General features: G+C 42.1%; 1 protein-coding gene across 1 annotated transcript in view; it reads right to left on the bottom strand.

Moving 5' to 3' along the window:
* The window catches only part of LOC147748245 (aquaporin-5-like), a 116,849-nt gene that overhangs the window by 55,930 nt on the left and 46,378 nt on the right, over window positions 1-14,541 (bottom strand). Inside the window, exon 2 of the mRNA XM_086959199.1 lies at window positions 10,477-10,641. Within this exon, the coding sequence (XP_086815325.1) occupies window positions 10,477-10,641 (165 nt within the window). The remainder of the gene's footprint in view (window positions 1-10,476; window positions 10,642-14,541) is intronic.

Genomic DNA, 14,541 nt, shown 5'->3' with positions numbered 1-14,541 from the left:
TTATTGGGCGTGGCGGGCGGTGGGACAGACATGCTTGGAGCAGTGGGGGGGTGGCGGAGCCTAGCTACCTCGTGGCTGCCGTAAAGTCAAGCTTGGCTTCTTTCACTACTTTCATGTTTCTTATTTCTAGCAAAGTCAAAAACTCATCAGTGGCCTACTGATTTTGTTCGATTTCTTTCCCTTCATTTTAAAGTGTGTTTCATGCTAAAGTTTCTGTTTAACAGGATACAGTGATTACTTCGTATTTTACATATGTCTTCTTTATTAGGGGTACTCTCCGGTTGAGCCAGATGATGTACCTCTAATAAATGGTCCGGGTGGAACTAGTTTCTCAATCAGTGGGGAGTAGATGGGCATGACAGATTACAACGGGGGACAAAGGTCCGCATTACCCACCCTTCACTACTTGCAAAGACTAGACAGAATATTTCTATTCTACGTTATTTGCAAACAGAGAATACCTCGAGAGAACTATTCCTTGAACAATAAATGTCCAGCCAATCAATCAATTAGTGGGGAGAAAAACAGGCATGACGGATTACAACGGGGGACAAAAGTCCGCATTACCTATCCTTCACTATCTGCAAAGGGAGACAGAATATTCCTATTCTTCTCTGTTTGTAGACAGGGAATATCTCAAAGAGCAATAATCGATAAAAAATTAGTAGGATTATAACACTTTAATAACTTATAAATATATACATCGCAACAAAAACAGTAAACACCTTCAAACATTTTTTATTAAAACAGAAGCAACAATGACAACTAACAGTAGTGATATCCTGGGCGGGTGATGGAACTGGGATTGTTAATGGAAAAAGATCTACAGAGAAAGGTATTGGTGAATTATACTTCTCCGGAAATTTAAAACTCACAAATGTTTTATTTGTGTAATCGTTTTAGGTCAAACGGATTGTGGGACAATGTTCAGAATGGAAGAGTCACCAAAAGGCAAAAAGTACACTCATGTATGAAAATCTTACTATTAATGCTTGACTGAGGCCAAGGAGATCAGAGTGCATGAGTCTCATGCTCGATCGATTGAGCTAGCCGGATCGGGCAATAAAAAGTATAAAATAGTTATGTAAATAGTTATTTAATAAAATGTTTTACCCTGTTACTTTGCTGGTGTGTTGTATATATTTATAATATTTGCATAGGGTTTGTCGTTATTTTGGGGATGGGTGGGTGGCGGAGCCGAGCTGTCTTGCAGCCATCATGGTGTGGAGCTAAGTTCATCTCACTAGTTTCGTATTTCTCATGAGGGGTTGTTCTTAATGTTTCTACTTTAGCGAGGTCAAAAAGAGATCCCATTAGCGGCCTACTGATTTTGCTCGATTCCTTTTGTTTTTTTAAACAATTTTTCACTATCTGCAAAGACTAAACAGAGTATTGCGATTCTGTGCTTGTTTGTAAATAGAGAATGAACCAAAGAGAACCAATTCTAAAACAGTAAATGCTTGGATAACAATCAATCAAATAGAGAGGGCAGCAGGCACGACGGATTACAACGGGGGTAAAGGCCTGCGTTAACTAACCTTCACAATCTGCAAAGAGAGAGTACTCCTAAGAGAAAAGATTGGGGGGGAGGGGGGGCAGCGTTCAAAGCACATCAGCGTGCATAAACACGAAAATGTTTTTACCTATCACGTACTTGACATTTGACAGCTTTTGATATTTGCTATTAAAAAACCATTGAAATTCACTGAAAAAACCATAGGTTATAGACCATATATAGTTAGGAATTAGCATTTACAAAACCTTGAAAATTCACTGAAAAAACCATAGGTTATAGACCATATATAGTTAGAAATTAGCATTTACAAAACCTTAATTTACTCGCACAAAACCATAGAAATTCGCATATATAGTTAATTGCAATAACTATATATCGCACACCCGCAATCCACTGCTGATAATGTCACATATTACATCATTCATGACATGGTCAGTGACATCACTGATGACATCTCAAATGACATCACTGATGACATCACTGATGACATCTCAAATGACATCACTGATGACATCTCAAATGATATCACTGATAACATCACTGATGACATCTCATTTGGCATTACTGATCACATCACTGATGACATCATTCATGTGATAATACGATGAACCTCTTCAGACTCTAATATAACCTTAGATACACTCAGTGTAAACAGACACTCACATACTGTCACTCATCCATGGAGTTACTCACACACCTAGTCAGTCATGCAAAGAATCAATCACACCTCCATTTGCTCAACTATACAGTTATACACACCTTACTTATTCAAACATATTCTAACACATATTTACTCTCTTATACAATCACTGATACAAGTTTTCAATGATCCATGCAGCCACTCACACATTCACTAGCTCTTATACACAGTAATTTATATATGTGAACTCTCACATGTACTGTGTTTTACATATGTACTTACTTTGACATGTAGCACTGAGATATCCATTCACTCACCAATACACTCATGCACACAGTCAACCACCCATACAGCTGTTTCCACATGCAGTTTTGAACCTATACATCTAGTGAATCAACTGCTCACACATCTATGCACAGAGTCACACACCTCCCAGACACCCACACACACACACTCACTCTCCCATACAAATACTTGGGCAACCAATCAATAACCCATATAGTTACTCATATAGCTGCTGATCAACACATGCAGCAGTTTACAGAACAACAGATATAATGATGCACAAATTTAGACAGTTTAGTCACTAACCCATGCACTCAGTGAGACACATTTAATCACTCACTCATACAGTCAGTCATGCACCTACTAAATCCTTCATCCAGACACTTATACAGCCACTCATTCTTCAATATGTAAGACATATTTTAACTTTACAGAAACATACAGTCACTGGATGATGTCATCAGTGATGTCATCAGTGATGTCACTGACCATGTCATGAATGATGTAATATGTGACATCATCAGCAGTGGATTGCGGGTGCGCGATATATAGTTATTGCAATTACCTATATATGCGAATTTCTATGGTTTTGTGCGAGTAAATAAAGGTTTTGTAAATGCTAATTCCTAACTATATATGGTCTATAACCTATGTTTTTTTCAGTGAATATATATATATATACAGTACACTTATAATTCAGCGTAGTCCTTTTCCTTAACTGAGACCCACTCTTTAATAACATCCGCAACTTCACTTATGTTAATACTTTCTTTCGCTTAATTTTCTTTAATGCACGTTATCCAACACATATTCACTTTCAGATACATGACAGATAACACCAACCTAGATGCACAGAGACATACTATAAAGGGTAAGAATGAATGCAGCAGCTATACATTCGGGTTCACACTGAGGCATTGGAGCAAATATTGTTCAAATTAATGTGACATCTACCTTACTCCACTTGGAGACGAGGCTCGTGCTTAGGTGGTCTTAACCAAATTAGATTTTACCTGTAAATCTGTGCTATGTAATTGTATTGGCATGCAGAAATAGCGTTTTTAGAGCTTTACTTCATGAAGTGGTTTCTCACTTAGGAACAGCTCTGAACCCGGTCAAAATGAATTAGGATGCATTTCAATCCCTGCATTTGAACTGCTCATCACTCTTTATTTTATTACTTAATACTCGAAGGTAATATAACTGTGCATTATTCCAATGAAAGACAATTGTGAATGTTTACAAACATGTGAATGAATTACCCTGGTCTAAACATGAGCACATCAATGCCGTTTCTGCAATGAGTAATAATTGTAGTAATCGGGTCACTGGTAACGTTGTTTAGAATTTTCCTACAAGGTTGCTAATATAATTTAAAAGCGTAACATCACTAGAATGATTAGGTAAATAGTGCTTTACAATTCTAAAAATGCCAATGTGATGTGCACTCGACCAGTGCGTGTAATGCTTTTAACTCTTCTATGTTCTTTGCAGTTCTTGTCATGACTCATGGTTACTATGGTGACGAACAGCCAGTCATACCATAGTGTTGTTGAAGTGTGTTGGAATGTATATAAATGTCAGCATCACTTTTTGGCAGATGAAGTGAGCAAGGCGGAGGCTTCCGCCGAAACGCGTCTTTACAGCATGATGGAATAAATCATCTTTCTTGAGTAGCAATTCACGGTGTCAGTGCCTTCCTTGATTTGTTTGGATTTGGACTGGTAATATATATATATATATATATATATATATATATATATATATATATATATATATATATATATATATATACATATACATATACATATACATATACATATATATATATATATATATATATATATATATATACATATATATATATATATATATATATATGTATATATATATATATATATATATATATATATATATATATATATATATATATATGTATATATATATATATTCACTGAAAAAACCATAGGTTTCACACCAGTTCTAGTTAGGAATTAGCATTTAAAAAAACTATTAAATTCACTGAAAAAACCATAGGTTTCACACCAGTTATAGTTAGCTGGACATTTTACTGACATAAAACCAATGAAACTCCACGTTATAGTTAGTTGGACTCACTATAACTTGCGCGCCTGCAATGCACTGCTGATGACGTCACATATTACATCACTCATGACATGGTCAGTGACATCACTCATGACTCCTGGTGGATTTGACAGACAACCAAAATTAATTAATAAAGAATGGTCGTGTGTTTGTGCCAAAGCAACGTTACTGGAGATGATGGAAGTGTCGACGTTTCGGTCTTAAGGGCAGTCGTCATGTAGACCATCATCAGGACAGAATATTTCATTGCTGAAAATACTCCCTGAAACTTCTGAAATGCGCCGTAATTAGATGGCAATGGACGGAAAATAAATGTGGAGCACGGTATCAAATAGAATCTTTAGTGAGGATTAATAGGGCCACATCAGTTGGCCGAATCTCGAGTAGCACTCAATTTGAACAGCGTAACACAGTCGTCTTTGAAACGATCTCTCGGGTGGCGTCCTATGTCTGCATGCAGGTTCGTCGGTAGAACTGAGGCACAAGAAAAACATGAAAAGGGGACAGGGTAGAAACCCCCTGATCCCCTAGGCCTGCTTAGGGATCCCACAAGGACCCCCAGGAACTGTAACCCCCCGGGGCTTCTTTTTTTAAAAACAAACTTGTGTGGGGGGTTAAAGACCCCCCACATGCCCCGAGGATCACCACCTCCCCGGGCACTAATATTCAAAATAGGGGGGTCAGTGACGGACCCCTCAGCCCCGGGGACCACCACCCCCAGGGCTTTTAACTGTTGATAGGGGGGCCGCACGGCCCCCCTCCTTGAGCCCTTGATGGCCATGGGGACCAACACCCCCCGGTCCGGTTCCAGCGGTGTCCCAGGGTTTCTACCCCTGGGACACTGCTGTTTGCTCGTGCCCTACCATAGCAAACTGCTTTAGTTTTTGAATGAGAGAGCAAAAATCAAAGCAGATTGGGGGAGCTGGCAGGGACCGTGGGGGGGCTTGGGGACACCTCCACGGCCCCCAACAAGGTGGGCCAGGCCCGGAAGATGGGGACCCCAGGACCAGAAGTGGCCCGGGAGGGGGGCCTCGCGGTCCCTTCCCAAAAAATTGTTTTTTTTTTAAATGGCCGGCTAGACACCTCCCCTTCTTAAAAGTACATTTTAAAAAAAAGGGATCGGGAGGAGGCCACACCCCCTCCCTGCACCTCTCTGCAAACGCACCCCCTGGTGCATTTGCAGAAGGGGAACTAATTCCCCTTGCATACTGGGAGGGCTGCGTTGCAGAGAGGTGTAAAAGGGGCGTGGCCTCATTACACCTCTCTGCAACGCAGCCCCCTGGCACATACTGGAGGTTCCTGGTGGGCTTGTTGGCCCCCAGGGACCCACAGTGTGCAAGGGGACTTAATCCCTCAACTTAGAACGTGCTACATGGACCGTTTGCACAGTGGTGAAGGTAGGGGGCGGGGCTTAAGGTGATATGTGTGCAAACATGCCCTGTGGCGCATTTTAAGTTGGGGAATTAATTCCTCTTCAATCCAGAGGTCCCCTAGGGGCCAACTAGTCCAACAGATACCTCCAGTAAGCGCCACGGAGCTGTGTTGCAGAGTGTTGTAAAAAGGGGGCGTGCCCTCTTTCCTCGTAGATTTTTTGTGAATGGTAGAGCTAAGTTCACGTTTTGCTTCATTTAGTTGACTTTGGACCTGAGTAGACGGATTAGATAGACGTTGCCGTGTTAAGGTCTGAATCCTCTGTTGAAGTAAATTTCAAGATTCTCTAATAACTGACCACTCCGCTGCGTCTTTACTGATCACTATACCACAAATGAATGCTTTCAAGGAGTCCCATATAACATGCAGCTGGGCCGAGCCAGAGTTAAGAACAATAAAATAATTTATTTCAGATTTAAGTAAGGTCACCCAATCCATGTCGAGAGATGGGCCTTATTAAATACCCATCTCTTAGGGACTCTAGTATCAGAACCCAGTGCAAACACATTGACTAACAATGCATGATCAGAAAAGCCAATATCGCAAATTTTCTGATAGGTAAATGATAGTTGCCTGGAGACTAAAAAAAAATCAATGCAAGACGAAGATTTAAACCTGCCTGACCAGCAGGTAAACTCCTTTTTTTGTGGATTATGTAGTCGCCATGGATCGCATAAGTCCAAAGTGGTCATATTGTTGGTGATGGACCTGTATGATTTGGGTTTAAGCTGTTTTCTAGAGACCGTAGTGGAATCCAACTTTGTGAATATTAAAATCCCCCCCAATAATGATATCCCCTCTCACCATATATAGCGATTGAAATAGATCTTCATAGTCCTGAGGATTACCCTCCACTGGAGCATAGAAACAAACAAACGTGATTGGTCTCAGTCTATTCTTAACTAAGCAAGTTACCCCACACCATCGACCTGCCCACCCTCATCTGACTGAATAACTTCTGCGTCCAAATTCCTATTAAGAAAAAGAGCGACTCCATTTTGCGAGGCTGTAGATGATGAGAACCCCCGAAAAGAGGCCCACGTCTTAAACATACACAAATCATTCAATTTTGCCAGTGGGATATGGGTTTCTTGTAACATTATTACCGAGGGATTCTCCGTTTTAATCCACGATTCAATAGCTCCATTTTTTTCCTATTATTTATGGCATTGACATTGAAAGAGATTATTTTAAACTCTGTACTAGACATTTGATAATACCCAGCATTTATAAAACAGTTTCACAAACAGCCTAGCCAATTTCTGCTCCAATATCCTTCCTCTGCACACAAAAAGAAAAAAAAACATTCAAAAAACATAGACAAATAGAACTTCAACAATTTTTTGCTTTTTCACCCCCCCTACCATACCCCCCCTCATCCCTCTTGAACCCAGCCCCGTGGTCCTGCTCTACTCCTACTGCCCCTTCCCACGCTGACCACATGGCACTAACCCCTAACTTTGAGGTGCCTTGTTATTGCACCTCCTAACCCCTTGAATCCCTCTGTCCCAACCACCTCACCCCACCTCATCTTAAACCATAAAGCATCAATAAACCAGTATTAGGTCAATATTAGGTTGATACCCAGGGCAGGAAGCCCAAAGAGAATCACAGCTCTCCATGAGAGCCAAAACATCTGTACATCTGGCAAAGAGATTCCTGCACCTTAACTGCACACTTTATAGAACTTACAGAATTAAATCAGCAAGTTAAATCAAATCAAGTCCAACTAATCTTGTGAAATCTTACGAAGCAACAATTGTGCTTCTTCTATATCGGTCAACATATGAAATTTGCCTTTCACAAGAACTTTCAATTTTGATTGCTGAGCAATCATGGCTTGAGCGCCCTTATCTGTAAAAAGTTGCAACATCTTTACAAATTCCTTCCTCCTCCTAGCTGCCGCTGCAGACATATCTGAAAAGATCCGGCACTTAGTAGTGGCATTGGCAGCGAATTGCCTTTGCTTAAAGGCTTGGGAAAGAATTGTTTCTTTAACACGAACATCTGAAAAGTTCACCAAGATGGTCCGCGGGAGTGAAGAATCGGAAAGAGGTTGCGCCGGAACTCGGTGGGCACGTGTAATTGTTAAGTTTCCTTCATATTCGGGTATAACCTCGTGGAGAAAAAAATAAGTAATCCATTTTTTCATGTCTGACCCTTCAATATTCTCATGGACTCCAACGATTCTAAGGTTTGATCTCCTATTATAATTTTCTAAATCATCAAGTTTGGACTCAAGTAATTTTGAGGTTTTGGAGATACATTTGGCCTCCCTCTTAACTTCAGTCATGTTGTCTTCTAGGCCCGATATCTTAGTTTCAGCTTCTTGTAGACGGACAGGGAAGGAAGACATAGACTCCTCAATTTTGTCTAAACGTTGTTTAATAACCGCCAGCTCAGTCTGCTGAAACTGCTTCATCTCCCTTACCTCCCCTAGTATCATATTCAACATGTCTTTGACCGAGATCTGAAACTCTCCTGTAGACTCTGTTTCCAATCCCAAAACTGGATTTTGGAAATCAGTAGAGGAAGAAGGTATAGAATCAATATGGGACATAACAGTGGCAATGACTTGTGTTCCTTTATTCTTCTCCATTCCCATTGATTCGGCGGGACTGGGTGTCGAACCCGGATTTTTTAAAGCTGCTGTAATAGTCCCAACAGCTGCTGCAGTTGGACCCACTGATAATCTGGACTTTCTCTCAAACAACGGAAACTGTTTAGAAATTTTTGGAGCCAATGGAATCGCTCCTTCTTTTAATACCTGTGCGCCAGTCTGGGGAGAAGACTCAGTACACTCTATCAACGTAGTTCCATGGTTCTCTTTAGGATTATCCACCTCGGAAACCTCTTGCATAGGAATATTTCCCTGATTAGGCTGAATCGAGAGGGTAGAGACTGTATCCGTAGTTTCCTCCTCTCCCTCAGAACTCTCAGAGACCTCTGCCACAGAATCATCTTTGCCTGCAGCCATATCCGTATTTTTTAGAGCATCAATATCGTCTTTCATCTGTTGACGACAAATTTGTGCTTTAGCACGTGCGTTTAGTTGCTTCCCCATCACCAATATGGTTATGGACTGCTTGAGCACTAAGTATGCACTAGATGAATAGTCTAGAGATTGTTCGAGATTGCTTTTAGAGGTTTTGATAAATGTAGGTTGAACAATCGTTATAGATTAGTGCAATAAGAGAAAGTCCAAATCCAGAGCCAGGGTTTTTTTTTTTTTACTAGACCCAACAGTTACGGCAATCTTTGAAGCACTCTGAAATGCGCTAGTCGTGTTGTCTCTAGGCTTTTGCCCACTGTTAGTACTGCAGGGAAAGCTAGAGCTGAGACATAGTGCAGAACCACACTGCGTCCGCTGCCCAATTATCAGCAGCTTCAGCGGCAGTAGCAGTGGCGACTCAAAGCGGCAAGCAGCAAGCAGGGAGACACTCAAAGCGAGCACAGCGTTGGTGCGCAGTCGATATCAGTCTATCCTGACACATTGTATCTCGCATCCAAGACCGAGTTCATAGGAGATGAAGCGTTGCTCACCTCGCTCCCTTCGCGTCTCCTTAAAAAGCCGGCTTCAGCTCCATAGATCTCCTGTCAGCCGTATCGGCGTAGACGGCCTCAGCAACTTCGGATAATCCTCAGCAAACACGGAGACACCCAGCGTGGCACGCCAGATCAGCAGCAGCAATCGCCATTGACCTCGAGGTGAGGTGGGGGAGGAGTCAGGAACAGGAACTAAGGCTACGTGGAAGCGTGGATTCAGTGAATTTCTTAGTTTTTTTAAATGCTAATTCCTAACTATAACATGGCTGAAACGTATGTTTTTTTTCTGTGAATATATATATATATATATATATATATATATATATATATATATATATATATATATATATATATATATATATATATATGTATACGTATTCCTTGAAACTTCGCTCTTTGTATTCCTGCTGCGGAAGAACCAGTACGGACTCCTATTAACTGGTGCTTATGAGTTTATTGACAATTGCTCCGCCATGACCTGTTTCAGCCTGAACAGGCCTTGATCACATATCAGATATATACATATGTATGTTTTCAAATGATAACTGTATGTAGCTTCAATGTTTTTGGGATATTCAACACAGGCTCATAAATCTTCTCTGTATCTTTTTAAGAAACTGGTCATAGTTGATAAATAAGTTGACAACAAGAAAGTCATTTTTGCTACCTGGACCCCAACTAGTCTGTGCGTTTACTGAGGTAAAAAGTAATAGTCATGACATTTTCAAATGAATACTGATGCATGCAAAGTATCTCTATCCATCAAGCACACCTGGAAAGAGGCAGGGCCTCCCTGCAGAAAGTTGGACTCAAAAGCTTGAGCATATGTAATTTATGGTCTACAGGGAATGAAATCAAGATTGTTGCTTGTAATCCAACTCAATGAGCCACAGAAATAGACAAAGATGGACAAGAGCTACAATAGTACACTTTGCAACAAACAAATACATACCCCAATCAGGTGTCCCAGAGTTACTGACAGGCCAATAGACAGTGATGGAGACCCGACATGGTCTCCTCTGCGGCTGTCCGTTGATGCGAAAATGCAGAGAACAAGTTGGAAGGTGAGCAAGATCTCGATGCCAACACCTTGTCCTGGGGTTGTGTTGGTGCTTAACTGCAAAACATAAAGTTAAACTAAGAAAATGGACACAGATGGGTATTAACTGGCATTGTATTCAAATGCCATATCTATACCTGCTCCTACCCACTTCCCTTTAAGACATTTCGCCTCTCCCATTATTTCCTATACTCTCCTATCCTAGGGGCCGATTACGATGGCGGGCGGATCGCCCCCGCCGGGCTGGCGCTGTTCACCGCTGGCCGGGCTGGGGCGATCCGCCTGCCATTGTCACTGCAAAGACTCCCCCACCACATTATGATGGCTGAGGGGTCCGCGGCGGACGGAAAGACTCGTCGACCGGCGGAAAAAAGGTTTAATATGGTGGTGGTGTCTGGAAGACACCGCCATCCATATTACGATGCAGGCTGTGATCAGCTTTTCCATGGCTGCATTGCCACCATGGAAAGGCTGGCGGTTCCTGCTGTTGAGGGCCAGTTGTGGAGCCCCAAGGTATTGGGAGTGTGCGGGTTGAAAATGGGGGGTTCCTATGGTACCCCCCTACTTTTACATGTTCAATGTGGCAGGCACCACGCGGTGCCTGTCACGTTATGCATGTAAAAGCACATGTATATTTTACATTGCGGTGGGTACTGCTTGCAGCACTGCCCACCGCAATGTAAAATATACAGGATGCCTGTCACGTTGTGCATGTAAAAGCACAACATGTATATTTTACATTGCGGTGGGTGCTGCTTGCAGCACCGCCCGCCGCAATGTAAAATATACAGATGCGCCCGCCACTCTGGCGGGCGCATCATAATTGATATGGTGGGACCGCTGCAACTATTGCGGGCGGTCCCTTTAGCAGCTGCGATGGCGGGCGGACTTTCTCCACCCGCCATCGTAATCAGCCCCTAAGTCTGTAAAGATTTGTCACACCCATGCTATTCTACATTGTTTTCATTATCGTCATAAGTATTTGTCACAAAGCAGTTTCCAATTCTGGCCCCATCGTAGTTTCTTCCTGCCTCCTTTTCTGTGGTCTGATTAGGAATGTGCCTAGGCAGACAATCATTGTTGTACTACTCTGACAAGCTACAATACTTTTCCTTTTTTATCTCTGAACCACCACTAACTGCCTCCTGTTCTGGAGAACCTATAAAACCTGACCAACGCCATAGGGTGATTATTAACCTTGGTTGAAGAGATTTGCCAGGCCCTTTCCTTAAATATATAATAAAAATGAAGTAATCACAAATGACTGACATTTCATCTTGTATGAAATTTGTACCACAATCCTGGTATCAAGTTCCATGGCCTTCAATTTTTTTTAGTGTAAACATTTACATTTTTAGTTTCATTGTACAATTCAAAACTTTTAAAACAACTTTTGTGCCCATTTTCCAAGAATTTATGTTGTAGTTTAGTGTAGAAATTATCTCAGGCATTAGAGTTCAAGTTGTGTGATAATTATCACACTCTGCTATTTTTCCCTGGCAGTTTAAACCTGAAAAGTAAATGAGGAGAAATACGGCAAAAACGTGCAGTATTTGGTGTGTTAAATAGCAATTCTGCATACATCTTATTTCTAAGTGAAACCCTTGAAACAGGATGTCATAACCACACGTGGCCCTTACCTCATCCTAGAGAAGTAGTATTTACCAAGTGTATTAAGTGCACTACCATTTTTTGACCTATTCAGAATCGGTGTCTATTTGTAAGACAGACTCTGCTGGTTTGAGTTAATTCCAGAAAATAATGAATAAGTATAGTCCATCTATCGCTGCTAACACCCTTAATAAAGAAAGTGGTAATATTTCCCTATTACACATTGAAGTGTTTGTGCATGGAATATTCTGAGAATTTGTTTCAATTGTCTCTCAAATAAACAAATATTAATATAGCATTCCCACTTTTTTAGCTTTAACCATACTTATTCTAACAATTGATCCCATCCAGCATGATTTCATCTTCAAATTTAAATGTACTGACTAGCTTGTTACAAGGGGATAACTTGTGGATTCCAGGAGATATTTTGAAACAATAGTTGTGTTATAACTAAGCCTGGGAGGAGTTTGCAGAGTCCCATTATGAGGAACTCTGCGAAGTGCTAAAAAAACCTCTGCTGCACTATGCGGAGCTCCGCAAGTAGCAGAGTGCGTTATATAAATGTTGTTCGCTGTGATTTTCAGTACTAGGTGTTTGTCCGCACTATGTAATCATCATGAACAGCACCATGCCCAGCGCAAGTGGGCGCTGCTTCCTTTCTGCTGCTCGAGTACATTTTTACTCGAGTGGCAGCTTTCTCAACGTTAACGGACAGTTTTCTCAGAGCGAGTGGTCACAAGCAATTCTGACCACTTGCAACGAGAAATATGTGACCGCCCATGTTGATAAATCTCGCCTGGAGGTTTATTTTCCATGCTCTTGCCTGCCAACTTGATGTTGATGATCGCGACGAGGAAAAATCTCACGGAAGATGGATTTTCCATACTTGCGCTCGCCAACTTGACGTTGACACATGCGAGCGAGGAAAAAAACTCACCGCGTAAAGCGGAGTGCAGAAAACTCTGCAAGCTCCATGAGAGGAGCGAAGTTCACCGCCCAGACTTTGGGGCAGATTCCGATCTCAGTTGGAAGGGCACCGAATGGGTTTCGGCATTAGCGGATCGGATTCGGAGGCTGAATTTCCATCGGAGTCGTACACGGGTCCGGACGTCGAAGTACGATGCGAACAAGCGCAAAATCTCCATCTGAATCGATTCCGGGTTCGAACCCCTCCCTAAGACTCAGTCACAAGCAAACTGTGGCATGCAATGAAGACGTTTCACAACCGAGCTAGTACGATGCTCGATTCGGACAGCCAGATCGAGTCGGAGCGTCCGGCTCACAAAAGCTCCCGGAGTGGACTTCGGGCGTGCGCGTCGGATGCCCTGTTACCCGCAGCCTTAGGACTCGGACACAGGGGAGACCCATGGGTCTCCCAACACAGGCATGTATGGTGCAGATGGCACCGACACATACCCACTGTAGGGGGCGCACGTGTCCGCGGCATACCCATTCAGTCAATGGGAGCCCATGTACACGTCGTACGACCAGCTCCCATTGACTTCTATGGGAGTCCGACCGAACCGAGTCCAACAGCATATGGCTGCATCGTACTCGCAGGTCGGACTGCAGGTGTCGGAAACCATCCCGGTTCCGTGTCGGTCGGAGTGCTTTCCGACCCAGATCGGAATCGGTCCCTTAGTTATAACATAACAGCCTACCTAAGTTGTTCTCGAATTATTGTTAGTAAAGGTAAATGTTTATTGATTACTTTTGAAATCAACAAAACAAATAACAACAGTGAAGCTCAGCTATCAATTTCCCCTATAGGCACAAGATTCCATTCCACATTTTATTGAACTCCCACCACTTCCCCATCAACTTGTGTTTTCCAAACAGAAAAGGAGCTATCTTCCCCCAGCATATGTCCCCCTTGTAGGCCGCCCCTTTTACTTCCTGCTGGATATATCCCTCCACTTCCATAAAACAATTAGGAAATAACAGACTGTCAAAATAATGGTCCTATCATGTCCTCCAACTAATCCATTTAAAGATTAAGAGGGGCTTTAAGCCAGGCTTCCTTGTTTCAGAACGTAGTGGAATGAAAAGCAGGAAGTGATTACAAAACCTCAGAAGAAGCTCTATCACAGACACACACCAGCATACTACTTGGTCCGTGCTTCATCTGTCTAACAAAGACGGTAGGTGTTGCCACACTGTAATATTGTGGATAGATTTCTTACACCAGGTGATTGAATGAAGTCTAAGGGACAGATTTATCAAAATAACACATTTCGGTCTAGCTGTGTTTCATTGCATGACAGGGAGATGTCAGGTATAAGCCATGTTTAACATTATGTGGTGCATTTGTGTACTCACCTTGAGCTGGTGTACTATGCAGGCGGG

Source organism: Lissotriton vulgaris, chromosome 1_1, assembly GCF_964263255.1.
Source record: "Lissotriton vulgaris chromosome 1_1, aLisVul1.2, whole genome shotgun sequence".
Taxonomy (NCBI): domain Eukaryota; kingdom Metazoa; phylum Chordata; class Amphibia; order Caudata; family Salamandridae; genus Lissotriton; species Lissotriton vulgaris.
This window is presented reverse-complemented; position numbering and strand designations above follow the sequence as displayed.